Source organism: Aristolochia californica, unplaced genomic scaffold, assembly GCF_029961685.1.
Source record: "Aristolochia californica isolate CCGP_79_NKW_82.1479 unplaced genomic scaffold, dmAriCali1.0.hap1 SCAF_12, whole genome shotgun sequence".
Classification (NCBI taxonomy): Eukaryota; Viridiplantae; Streptophyta; class Magnoliopsida; order Piperales; family Aristolochiaceae; genus Aristolochia; species Aristolochia californica.
The window spans coordinates 28552441-28566055 of record NW_027181793.1 but is presented as its reverse complement, the minus strand read 5'-3'; the positions used below and the strand labels follow the sequence as shown (position 1 = coordinate 28566055).

At 35.8% G+C, this 13615-nt stretch overlaps 2 protein-coding genes across 2 annotated transcripts; one reads left to right on the top strand and one right to left on the bottom strand.

The window, feature by feature from the left end:
* Window positions 1-277: 277 nt before the first annotated feature.
* Window positions 278-1750, bottom strand: LOC137946942 (protein TEEBE-like). Its single transcript, XM_068793230.1, has 3 exons — window positions 1677-1750; window positions 961-1458; window positions 278-851 (listed from the first exon to the last, which is right to left on the bottom strand). Exons 2-3 carry the CDS (start codon window positions 1430-1432, stop codon window positions 328-330), a joined length of 996 nt encoding a protein of 331 aa, XP_068649331.1. The 5' UTR covers window positions 1433-1458; window positions 1677-1750; the 3' UTR covers window positions 278-327.
* Window positions 1751-7359: 5609 nt separating this feature from the next.
* Window positions 7360-13334, top strand: LOC137945411 (cycloartenol-C-24-methyltransferase-like). The gene is made up of 14 exons (XM_068791295.1): window positions 7360-7513; window positions 7701-7806; window positions 9465-9531; window positions 10913-10986; window positions 11065-11149; window positions 11249-11304; window positions 11486-11540; window positions 11686-11733; window positions 11865-11948; window positions 12060-12176; window positions 12267-12350; window positions 12491-12616; window positions 12746-12843; window positions 13053-13334. The coding sequence occupies exons 2-14, from the start codon at window positions 7727-7729 to the stop codon at window positions 13114-13116; spliced, it is 1038 nt and encodes a 345-aa protein (XP_068647396.1). The 5' UTR covers window positions 7360-7513; window positions 7701-7726; the 3' UTR covers window positions 13117-13334.
* Window positions 13335-13615: the final 281 nt, after the last annotated feature.

Here is a 13615-nt window from a genome sequence, read left to right as displayed (position 1 = left end):
AAACATAATAAGGAGTGTTAAGGAATAATCTCATATGGATTAGTGATAACAAGTTTATTAATTGAGAAAAAGGTTCCTCATTTGACTAGTCATTTTAGAATGAGTCTTGGACCCAATTTTACATGGTATCATAATAAATACTTATATGTGGGATCCACCCAAATTATCCACATGTAGAGTAACAAAAGAGTGCCTACACGTGAGGGAAAGTATCAAGGAATAGTCCCATATGGATTAGTGAGTACAAGTTTATTAATTAGAATAAAGGTTACTCGGTTGACTAGTCATTTTAAGAAGTTATCATGTATATATGAAAAACCTAGAATTTCACTTTGAAACAAGATAAACCCTGACTTGATCCAGAACGGGCCCGCAGAGGTGGCCGTAATCATGGAGCTTCGTGTGGTAAAATGAACTGTAAAACGTTATTCTTGTCCTCGGGGCAATGGCTTTGAACGTGAAGCTTGCAGCTTTGAATCCACCCTTGCCAACGGAGTTGTACCGCGCTTTCAGGGTCTCTTTGGCTGCGAAAGCTTCCACTGCCATGGACCCATAGCACCCATTTCTGGCATCTCCGATCACAAAAGACAGATTGTAGACTTTGTTGGTAACTGTTCTTAGGATCTGGGCGATCGCACTCTCTCTTCCCGCCACCAGTTCGATTGCAGCCTCACCGGACGGGACATTGTAATGCTTCGAGTCGATGTATTTGACGGCTTTGAGAGACTCGACGATCCAACCAGGGAGTGGCGATACGTGATCTATTTGTTTTGGGGGAAGGAGAATGCCTACGGACGAGTTGGGGAGCAGGTGGGGACCCTTTTCGAAGTCCCCGTTCTTTGCCAGGTTTCCTGAAACACGTAGAAACCTAATAAGATCATGAAGTAAAGCAGAAAACAGAAGAATAAATAAATTACAATGGTCAAACGAGTAGAGGAGGTTAAGAGAAGTGAATCATACCTGGAGTGGGCAATGGTGGGATGAACTCTTTAATGGCTACAACGTCAATTAGGGGTCCACATGTAGGGTCTTCCTGAATTCCGGGATTGTGAAATGACACCCTCACAACGTTAGAAGCAGCCTTGAAAGCCCACGCGTATCTATCTCCGCCATTGCTGCTGTAGAGGGTCTGCAAGGGCAAGTCACCGGACAAAGGCGGGACAGAGACTCTGAGGACCTCATCTTGGGCGCATGTTCTTGAAGAGCTGAATGTGAGACTATAGAAAGAGCCCTTTTTTAGAGGAATCGATTGGCTTATGGAGGCCTCATTCCCAAGCCTGACTGCGTGATCTCCATGCGGAACGAGGAAGAACATACCACCTGGCTGAGGCCCGCCAGAGATGTACTCCACTAAGCCACTGATCTCCCATTTGGGAAGGGCATACTTGCCAAGAATAACCGTTTTGTTGAGGTGGGATGGCTTCGGGGCCATTTCAAAGTTGCCATTTGGGAGAAGAGCTGCATAGAGAAGAAGCAAAAAGAAATTAACAAGCAACAAGAAGATTGCATTTGATACTTCAATAAACGGTTAAAAAAACGCAAAGAAATGCTTCATCTGCAGTTAAATCTCTATTCAATTTGATGAAGTCCAGTCAGTTCAATCTGCAGTTGAACTGAAGTGATCATCTCAAATGCAACAGACGAGAAAGAAAAGTGATAAGAGAGATGATTATTACCATCATACTCTTTAGCTGAAATAGCAGAACCAATTAGAAGGGAACAGAAAAGAAGAAACCCAAACAAATTTCCCATTTTCACCAAGTCGAAGAAAGAAGTTCTGAGGAAAAAAAGAGACATAGTGATAGGCTAATAAGCCATGTATTTATAAGGAACCGGGGGAAGATAGACAAACAGAGCAATTGCTAAAGAAACAGCGAGTGGCCGACTCCCAGTAGCTTCGACTTTTTTCCGCGAACTAAGGTGAGATTTCATGTGCCCAGCCACCTCCTTCATCTGTTCGTAATTAAACAGAACCAGTCGACGTGATTTGCTCTCCGTTTCGTACTACTTTGTTATCTGGAGGACTGGGAAGTTTCCCATCTCTAATCTTTAGTTTAAATTAAAGGCGAAGAATACTTAATTCGTTCACTTTCGTTTTGTCGAATCCAGGTCCTCTGCTTTTAGTGGTGGACACAATCATCAAAAGCAGGAAATGGATAAGTTCTTCAAGGTGGAATAAGACCATTAATGCACGCTCAATACCTGGCGGCAGCGACTCTGCTATGAACTTACGATGATCAACTCGGTCCAGAAAGAGAACCCAGAAGAGTCCTCACATTACTTAACGGTACTAAAAACCCAAAGAATCTTGGGGCAATAGACGGTTACATGTGGTGCATTAATGCGATTAGATGGACTGATTCTCAGATTTTCTTTTCCGGGTTTCCGCTGGAAACAAAACGTGAATAAAATAGAAACCAATTTTGGGATAAAAGAGAGAGATTCATTGAGTGAAGTTGGTCAAAGAATGTGATGCCAAAATCGTGCTTTGTTTTCTTCTCGTAAGGCGAGGAAGGCCTAACATGGGCGCACATGATTGTTCAGTACCAGCGCGTACACAAGGACAAAGTACGAGAGGCAAGCTTTGGTGAGAGGAAGGGGGGGTCAGTGCACGCGACTCAGGACATTATTTTTATGCCCATTACGCAGTTCATATCCTAGTGTCTTCAAGGAGCGCCAAAATTTATATCATATACATGAACATACATGACTCAGGAGTTCATGTCCCAAGAGTAAATGACGGAAAGTGCTTTTCTCCCAATTTTGAGAATCATCTACATGACTCTCACTCAGGGCTCTCTCTCTCGGGGCTCTCTCTGCCGCATACCCTCTCTGCCATTTCATTCCCGCAGCCCTCTCTCGTCTCCACCGTCCCTCTCCGGTCTCCCTCTCTACGACGTCCATCTCGCTATGAACGTCCTTTCGGCGTCTTGCTCTCCATCTCGGACTCGCTCTCCCTCTGAACCTCCTGCTCGATTTTGACATTTGGGCTTCGATTTTTTTAATTTCTACTTCGATTCATCATCGATTTCCCCATTCGGCTTTGATTTCAGCCATCCTCCCTCGCCTCTCCATCTTGACCTCCGTCGCAGAGCACGGGAGGTCGAGCATCTGTTGCAGAGCTTTTCGGCCTCCCTCTCTTCTCCCTCTCGGCATACCGTCGGAGCGCCGCCTTTGTCGGCATTGCCCGCCGCCGTCGCCTTTGCCTACTAGCCCGTCCCCGTCGCCATCGCCGTTGCCTACTGGCTCGCCGCTGAGGAAGACGAAGATGGTTTAATTTTTCCTAAGTTAGGAAAAATTAAACTATCTTCATAAAAATCATTAATTTATAATTTTTATTTATAAAATAATTATTTTTATTTTACAATTACTATATTAAAATAGTGATTTAATAGTCATAATTATTTTTTTTAAATAAATATTTGATAAATTATTTTGGCATAATTATCCGATTACTATAGTTAATTAAACCAATGGTTTTAAATTTTGTGATAATATATTATTAATTAATAATACATTAAATATATTATGTACAAATATATAGTGTGTTAAAGTTATGATTAGATCAATTTTTTCTCTTAAATTATTCATTTTTAGGTTAAAGTATATCATATGTTATTAATAAATTAATAACTCAACGTATTACTTTCTTTTTTTATTTATAACGTTATTTATTTATTATTTGTAATTAATTATATACGTATTTCATTGGCTCATGTAATTACCATATTAATGCACAATAAAATATCTAATTCAATTAATAAATATATTAATATATTTAATTATACATTAAATAACTTATTCGGGTAGTAATAATGGTTGTTTTACCTAATTTGGGGTTTAAGGATTATGTTGTAATTAAGTGCACTGTAAAGGTTTAGAGATTCTCTTGTTTTTTATGTTTTTCTCATGTTGGGGTACTAATACTGGAAACTGTTTTCTATTACACATGAAGTCGTCAACACTAACACCAAGTGCGAAGATGATCTTCATGTTGGACATGAACTTGAACTTGAAAAATCTATTTGGAGGACTACCCCCCCCAAAGTCTTCTGACGGCGGACAGTAGTAGAGGCAAAAACCGCCTATCAAGTAAGGGTTAGTGTATTCATCATACATACAGTATATCAAATTTGATTATTAAAATTTACAATAATATTTTTTTAAAATAATTAAAATTTTATTTTACTTAATACCTTAATGTAATTATTTTAATTTAAAATATTATTTAACTTAGTAAAATATTTAATAAAAATAATTTAATTTTAAAATTCTTAGTTCTTGCTACAAATATTCTACCTTCTTTTATATAATAACAAAACATAAAATTCGTATATTAATTAATCCAAAATATATATTCTTACCTACTTAACACCTTTTATTATTGACTTAAAATTATTTTTAATTTTTAAAATATTTAAATAATTATTTTAGAGTTTAAAAATCTAATCTATCACTACATTTTTTATTACCTTATATTAAAAAATAATTATTTGTTTTTTTAAAAAATATTTAAATCATAAAATATATGATTTTAAAATATTTATATTTTTTTGAAAAATAATTTTTGAAAATATTTATTCGATGATGTGGCTTCTTGATGACATGGCAGACAACTCTTCTAGTATCGATGTGGCACCGTATAAAGCTATCAAAACTTACGTGTCACCTTTGATTATATATATGTGTAGTCCACTAGTCAAAGTTACGGATTTATGTAATTAAGTTTAAAAGTTGGTTATTTGTGTTATTATTTTTAAAAAAAAAATAGGTAATATACTAAAATTACAATTTTTTTACATGAATTTAGAGCGGAACTAGAGAGAAAAATGAAGTAATAAATTACTTGTTATTATTTTTAAACATATAAAAATTTATTTAATTTTATAAGTTTTTCATTTTTATTTATCTTATATTTTATATTTAATTTTATAAATCTCCAAGTTGATGCTTCACTTTCAATATTTAAATATAAGATGTAACGGAACATCACTCTCAATATTTTGTTTTCCGTTTATACGAGACTTGGAACTTGAAGGAAACGCAAACTACTATCACTTCAGTCCTTCCTCCCATCAGCTTTGTCTCTTCCCGCCTCGTTTAACTCTGAGGTCTTGTCGCCAAAGACGACCGGCAAATTTTTCCCTCGGTCTACTTGGCCACAGTCTTCATACAAGTCTTGCCTTGACCGCAAATTCCACCATCTTGCCGCCCACGGCACGTGTGATGTCATTCTCGTTGTGGTTGCCAGTCAGGACTGATAGAGTCTCAGAGTAAACAGATTCTGCTTTGACAATTAACATTTCGTTCGAAGGTTCTGTTCACAACAATAGAAGATAAAAATTAATTAATTATTATTATTTTATAAAAAAATTAGTAAAAAGTATAATTTTATTATTATCTTATTTTTATTTACTATTTTTTAAATAATAATTATCAGTTTTTTTTTAATTTTATAAGGGTTCCCAACGAATCCTTAGGGTTGAATCAAGATTCCATTTTTAGAAAAGCATAGCTTTTAATTGATTCTAATAGCCTGAAGATAGATTGAATTGAATAGAATGAAGTAAGGAATTGATTGCCTACACATATAGTGATTATGTTGGGGATTTAGACGAGATAAAAAATACTCCAGTTTATGTGTTTATGATGGGCTTAGGAGAAGTGTCTTGGTCCTCGAAAAAATAATTTGTAGTCGCTTTGTCTACTACTGAAGTTGAGTTCATTAGTTATTTTTTTATGATAACAGTTCAACAATTAAGTTTTAGAATTATTGAGTTTTCTTTTCTAGAGGGGTCTTGCTCTCTCCCTCCCTCATTTTTTTTTCTTCTCTCGATGTCAGACCTCTTTCCTTTTATGGCTATAGTGTAGGAAGATGAGGGGTCGTCGAACGGAATTTTCTTCCCGGAGTCGCTAATCCAACTCTGATACTAGATGTTGAATATTTTGTATACCAAACAAGAATTTGGGAGCAAAAAAATCAGTTTATTAAAAAATAAAAAATGGCTTACAAATAGCCTTATTGAGAAACAAAGAGTCCTTCCGTTTAACATTTTGGAAGAAACGGTCTAAGGACTAAACATAGTCCCTAACGAATAGTTCCTTCTAACAACTTTTAACTTAGAAGATACAACTATGCATTTTGTCTTAAGTTTTCCAAGTTTTTTTTGTCTATTTTCCCTTTTTCTTTTACACAAATGATCAATAGTAATTAGTCCATCTCATCATCTATAACATGATACCTTTTCCTTATATATTTACTGGTGAATGAATTTTCACCTCCGGATAATTTTACTTTCATGTAAAATTTTTAACATATAATAAGTAAATTTCTACTATTTTTGGAGGGTATGTATGGAACCCATGGAATGGAAAATAAAATAAAAATTTGATTATTATTATTTTTAAAATTAATTAATAAAAATATAATTTAATCGTTATCTTATTTTTATTAATTATTTTTAAAAATAATAATAGTTAAATTTTTTTTCTTATCTAGGGATTCAAAAAGACCTTTAAGAATTTATTTTTCCCCCAACTTTATCTGCCAAAGTGATGAGATAAAAAAAATAGAATTAACTTCACTAACAAAAGTTACCTTGACATGCACCAAAGTATCCACCACGTAATGTTAATTATGTGCTTAAACACTAATTAGCGTCGTAGTCTTCGTGCTTAAACAAAAGTAAACAACAACTCTTGCTTTTCATTAAACTTTCAGAATTTCTTTAGATGCTCTATTAAATGCTGTAACACATCTCTTAAAATGTTAATTACATTAATTTGATGAAAACACTCTCGTGTAATTTATGGACCATTTATTTGCTTCTATTTTTAATGTAAATTCCACTTCAAAAATATATAAAATAAATAGTATATATTTTTATGATAGGTTTTGAAGTAAAGATTGGGTCTATGTCTATTTTGTTTTTTAATAAATAGGCATCTTAAATAAATAAAATTAATCTTTTTTTATAAATAAAATGGTAAACATACAAATTACCAAAATATTAAATTAAATAAAAAAATATGTTTTAAATTTTAAATTGATAAAAGTAAAACATCTCGGACGAAAAGTCATCGAAGCGTACCGGCCGATTCCATCTCCTCGGACCGTCAACAGCACCTCTAACGCCTTTCACGACTCACTGTTCCCTCACGTTTTGACTCCAGATTCACTCGGCCGATATGCAGAGTTCAGATTCTCAATCGGCCGATATGCAGAGTTCAGATTCTCAATCGGCCGATATGCAGAGTTCAGATTCTCAATCGGCCGATATGCAAGTTTTGGGAACTGTCTCGGAAACGCTAAAGTTAAACCACCGCAGCCTCAGGGTCCCTCTGTCTCTCTCCTCTCCTCTCCTCTCCTCTCCATCCGCTCTTCCCTGCCATTTAAAACCGTCCGAACCGTAGCTTTTTTCAGCCCTCCCGTATATTTTGTTTGTCCACGGAGTCCGCCTTCTCTTTCCTTTCTCTCCCGGATTTCCTTCGGCTTGTTATTTCTTCCGACCATGTAAGAGTCACTCTGAGTTCATTAACTTTGTCAACGAATTGATTTGGTTTCTTACTATCATTTTCCGTTGTAAGATTATTGTGTTTTTTTTTTTTTTTGTTCTCTTATTGTTTTTTCTTTGGACAAGCGCAGCGTTTTACTCATGACGACAAGTCTCCTTGTGTTTTCTTTCATGATGAACTTGCAGAGTCTCTTCTTGTTGAGGATACAGAAATGGCGAAAAGAGCTTTGGATCTAGCCACTGGTCTCGGGGGGAAGATTGACAAGAAGGAAGTTCTACCTGCTGTTGATCAGTGAGTGTAGCTTCGATTCTACCAACCTTTGATTTTAGAACTTGATCTGTATATGCTCAATTTATGCATGCACGTATGATGGTCTTCTTAACCTCTGTTCTGTTTCTCTTTTTTACTTGGTTAGTCCCCGATCTTTATTTCGCTTGATCTGCTTCGGTAACTTTTCACATCTCTTTTAGTACTAAAACGAGTCTGTCATTTCTGAAACGTAACCTCAGATGCCGCGATACAGAACTGTTATATGATCGTGGAAGAAGAAACTCTTGTACTCCATGTGAAGGTGAAAATTAGATCCGTTACCTTTCGGAAAGAGTAGTTTCCGAGGTCCATGGAGATAAAAACTGATTGATTAAGCTAACTGAAGTTGGACGAATAGATATCTGTTCAGTATTGCAGGATTCCGACTCTTTTCTAGCGTTTATACTTTAGCAGAAATTACGAAGTGTAAGTTCCTAGATCTTGGACATTTTACGGAAGAATCTACCTGGTGGAGAGCAGAGTCATCTGCAAACAGGAATGATTAACATTTTGAAGATAAAATCATATGTTATGATGTATAAGGAGCATCTATAGATGAAACTGTTCCATTGGACCCCAAAACGTTGTCAAATAACTCGAATAAAAGACAATCTTGAGTATCAGAGATTAATAGCCTAATTTTCCCACTTACTGCTACTTGTAGTACATCATCCTCTTGTTACAATAATTTCTGGACCTTTTTGCATTTTGTCTTCTTTTATATAAAGTTTCGTCATTTAAAAGCAGCATAGATGGCCTCAACAAACTGCAAATTTCTCCTTGGCCCTATAAATGGCTCTTATATCATTTATAGCATCTCTCACTAGTTTGATATGAAATTTACCATCAGGCTCTTATGTCATATATAACATCTCTCACCAGTTCAGACTGTGGTTACAGTGCCTTCTGTAAAACATGACATATCGATGCATGTAGCTGCCTGTCTTATGTGAATATGTTGTAGGATGGGTCAGAATTGACTAATGGTTATGTGGAGTTCCTATCTCCTGAATCTGTATCTTAACTTAGCTTTTCTTTTTGAATAACGAAAAAAGAGCCATATCTGTAGTTCTTATTTCTTGAACCTATATCTTAACTAAGCTTATCTTTTTGAATAAAGAAAAAACCCATTTGAAAAAAAAACCATTGGATTGATGATCTTGAACCAATCTAGAAGAAAAATAATGATTTTGGATGGACGATGAAGATGGTGAGCTTGCTTGTTGTAGTTCAGTGTTGGAGAAGAAAAAATAGTTTCCATTATGGTTTGTTGTCTGCACGACATGGGTTACTCCAAATTCTTTTTGGTAATCTTTGAATGCTCTTGGAGTGGAAATGAAATAATTAGATTCTGGAGATGTTTCTGTTATAAATCATGCAATAGTGCTCATGATTGGGAATGTTTTGGACCATCATAATTTATTGTTTACTTGCAAATAAATTTTGTAGGTATCAGTTTGGAGATTATGAAAAACTAAAAGTATATTGGGTTTGAAACTTCTGATCTTGCGGTTGTTGATGAATAAAGGAGCTCTGATCTTACCTCCTTACATCTCAAATTTTATATATTCACAGCATAACTAATAATTGTTTAAGATGGGATAGTTCTCCTAAACTAAATCTTGTCAAAATGTGTCCAGATATGAGAAATATCATGCCTCCCACGGAGGGAATGAACAAGCTCGAAAGGAAAACTACACTGACATGGTAAGAAGATTTTACAGCCTAATTTGTTTCTAGTGGTTGCACACCATTATTAGTTTCATCTTTCTTGAGGATATATTGGCTTGTTTTTGTGCTTTCATGCTTCAAAAGATTTATTTGAAACTTGTCCATGCCATAAGACAATTGGGAAACAGTTAAACTTTTGTTTTCTTAATAAACTCATAATCTTTAGGAGATACCATCTAGGCTGAAAGATCACTAGCTCAGGCTATATTTTATTTGGAATGCTACATGATCTCCACTTGATACTTATAGCATCTTGAGATTGACACGTACATGCTGCATCGTTGTTGTGGTTAAACTTCATAGGCAGATATATGAAGATCCCTTGCAGTTTAACTAACTGTAGGAAAATTTCTTTCTACAGGAATTTCTGGTTATCAATCTTATGAGAAAGTCAACCCTAAGTCTTTGTTATGATTTGATTGCTTAATATTCTTTTCCAATTCACAGACTGGATTATAGAGACCTCCTGTCTCCCAAAATGTTTGAAGTATGTAAAGAGATTAAATTCACAAAATGCAGTTTATATTTTATACTGCGTTTCATAATCTCAAGATAGGATTTGATTTTCTTTGGATTAGTCCTCTCAATGGAATATCGATGTAAAGTTTATGACGCTCACCAAGAATTTTGATATCAACTAATCACCTATAGATTGTCGATGACTGGGAAATTTTTTTTGACAACAACTGTAATGGTTAAAACAGAAAAGCTCAAGTTCCTCCTCACTGTTAGATCTTCTATAAGGAATCTCAAAGTCCATAATTTTTTTCGAAAATGGTGATGTGCCCCATAGTCCATAGTTAAGCTAGAAAAGTCAAAAACTAATTCTCATTTTTATCTACTCATAGAGAAATTCCCCACATGCATGAAACAGAAAGCTACAGTACTATATCTCTCTGTGGAGTATGTGAACTTTGTAACTGCAGATTAGTAGATTAGCTTATAATACATTTTATGTTTAGAAGATTTTTGAGCTCATAGAACATACTTCAGCTTGGAGATGCATAACTGCGTTTAATAAAGGTTCAATTGTACTTGTGTTAGAAAAATGCAGATTATCAACTTACGTAAGCTTATGAACAGTACATAATCTTATAAAGTATTTTCCAAATGCCATAAGGTTGGCATTTAGAAGTTTGATACTCTTGTTTTGTAGAAGTTCATTGTTGTTAAGTTAGTCCTGTTCTTGTGACCAGAGATCTCATATGGCATTTTTTCCTTAATGGGTGTGCAGTTGGTTTTTGGTGGTAAAGTTACTGCACATTAAAGCTCTCTTTAGGGGCATTATGTAAGAAATGTTGGGTCTTCAAAATTTTACTTTGTCAACAATTTTTTTTTTTTTCTGTTTTTTTTCCAGGTGAACAAATACTATGATCTTTCAACCAGCTTTTATGAATATGGATGGGGAGAGTCTTTCCATTTTGCAACAAGGTAGAGTTCCTGGTAATATTTAGTATCCACTGTTATACATGCGGGATGAACAGGGGTTTTAACTTTTTTAAGTTACAGATGGAAGGGGGAGTCACTCCGGGAAAGCATCAAGCGACATGAGCACTTTCTTGCTTTAAAACTTGGTTTGCAGCCTGGAATGAAGGTAATTGTAATACCATTCTTGTTTCATAAATTCCCAATCGGGTTCTGTTGCAATTTTATTTTACTTAAAGTGAAAACTGAGCTTGTGCTTGTCTTTTAGGTCTTGGATGTAGGCTGTGGGATTGGAGGACCACTAAGAGAAATTAGTCGATTTAGGTAATTTCTGACATACGAAATTTTCGATGTTTGCCTCAGAAACCGAACTTCTCTTTTCTTTTTTTGACATTGGTGTTTTATCTGTTTTAACTTCAAGTAGTTTTTTATGTAAATGCTACTCATAGAAGAAGGGAACACGTTTCCAATTGTTTCATTTGAAATGTGCTTTCACCAATTGCAGCTCAACATCCATAACAGGGTTGAACAACAATGAATATCAAATAGCAAGAGGAAAAGTAAGTGTCTTACTGTCTTTTATTTAAAAATAGTGCATGACTTTGGACATTCTTATGGCAGATTTAATGAGATCATTGTTTTTCTTGGTTGGGTCTTCCCTGATTCCTTTCTTTACAGTGTAATGTACTGTTCATTGTGTTACAGGTGTTCAACCGAGTGGCAGGCGTGGACAAGACCTGTGACTTTGTGAAGGTAATGTCTTAGCTATCTCATAGTTTCTAGATAAAGTTCAATTCATTGTTCTTGGTGCTTCTGCTTTTGCGTATTTGCTGGTGTGATAGTCACTGTTTCATCTGGAGCTAATGAGCCCACTATATTTGCAGGCAGATTTCATGAAAATGCCATTCTCTGACAACATGTTTGATGCAATATATGCCATTGAAGCTACCTGCCATGCACCAGATGCGGTTTGTTCCTCATCCTCAGTAGTTTTCAGGGAGTGCATTTTTGGTAGTTCATTTCCAATTTTGCTATCTGGATACCTAATTCATACAAGGGTTATTCTCTGTTCTAAACAGCTTGGCTGCTACAAGGAGATATACAGAGTGTTAAAGCCAGGTCAATCTTTTGCTGCATATGAATGGTGCATGACCGATTCATATGATCCTCAAAATGAAGTGCACCAGAAAATCAAGGTCATACTCATTATATCAATTGATTAGAACTTCTGTTCTTGCATTACGTCTTTTTCTCTTATCATTTGTAATCAAAGTTTAATTAGGCAGGCCCAAATTGAGCTTGGTGATGGCCTTCCTGATATAAGAACGACAAGACAGTGCCTGGAGGCATTGAAGCTTGCAGGCTTTGAGGTAAGCATAATTATTTATTGTTTTGTAAAAGATTCTTGCTTGATATTAAGTATTTCCCCAGGTAACTCATAATTATTTAATCATTCAAAAGAAATTCTGAGTTTGATTAAGCAAGAACCGCTTCGTTTATCTGGTCATAGGTAATTTGGGAAAAAGATTTAGCAGTCGACTCTCCTGTAACTTGGTATTTGCCTCTGGATACAACTCAATGGTCTCTGTCCAGCTTGCGTTTGACAGCTCTTGGGCGTGTTGTGACTAGGAATATGGTGAGGTTCCATTGGACAGCTCTTCCCTGTATTCAGTCTTCAGTCTGAAATTGAAGTTCTCTACGTGTGGCGTCCTTTTTCTGGTTGATGGCTGTTAATAGTTAATTGGAGAATTTTTTTCTTGAGTAGGTTAAGGTCTTGGAGTACGTGCGTATTGCACCAGAAGGAAGTAGCAGAGTGCAGTCTTTCCTTGAAACTGCTGCAGATGGGTTGGTTGCTGGTGGAAGGTAAATAAGCATCTGAACCGATTAAATATTCAGATATTTTTTCTTTGGTTATGAGCTCACATTCAAAGCAACTAGAACAGTCGCGTTCTAGAGAATCGAGGCTGATTTTGTTCGTTGTTGAAGAGTGGAGATACTTCTGAATACTTCTGATAGTCTTCCCCATGGACCATCCAGATCGGAGACTAATAATATGCTTTGGATTTGGACAGGAAAGAGATTTTCACACCCATGTACGCATTCGTAGCTCGGAAGCCTCTTTCAAGCTCTGCTTGACCTTCTTCTGTGGCTTTGTGATTTCTAGAAAGAGTTAAGAATCTGACATCAGAACTTGATGTGATACAATGAGCTTGCTTTCTTTAAATCGTCCAGTGATTATTGTTTTTTATTCTATATCTTTGCTAACTGAAATCTCTTCGTTGTGCAACTAGAAAAAGGGCAAGAAAAAGTCCACAAACTTGAAGCGTTTGAGAAACGGAATTTTATTAGCATAATCAGTCTTTGACTTGTCAGTGTTAGGGTCAAGTCTCGAGCTATAGAACCCAAAAAGGTTCCTAGCCGTAGCTGCTGGAAAGTCTTTACGGTCCTGGTGTGCTCTTGATGGTTCTGTTCCTTGTGCGATTTATTTTAGAAAGGCTAACACAAGGCACAAAAGAAATCTACAAGACATGAAAGCAAGCGGTTACGTTGAGAATGGAGCGCTTTTTTCAATTCTTGGCCATAATACAATACCCAACAGCCTACGGTTCCCGAACTCGCTCCAACTCATATCAAG

Bases quoted from the DNA above. Each gene is read 5' to 3' on its own strand.
- LOC137946942 (XM_068793230.1), bottom strand. From the start codon at position 1,432: ATGGCCCCGAAGCCATCCCACCTCAACAAAACGGTTATTCTTGGCAAG. The intron at 852-960 runs GTATGATTCACT...TACGTGTTTCAG, and splicing joins CCCACCATTGCCCACTCCAG to GAAACCTGGCAAAGAACGGG.
- LOC137945411 (XM_068791295.1), top strand. From the start codon at position 7,727: ATGGCGAAAAGAGCTTTGGATCTAGCCACTGGTCTCGGGGGGAAGATT. The intron at 10,987-11,064 runs GTAGAGTTCCTG...TTTAAGTTACAG, and splicing joins TCTTTCCATTTTGCAACAAG to ATGGAAGGGGGAGTCACTCC. The intron at 11,949-12,059 runs GTTTGTTCCTCA...TGTTCTAAACAG, and splicing joins CCTGCCATGCACCAGATGCG to CTTGGCTGCTACAAGGAGAT.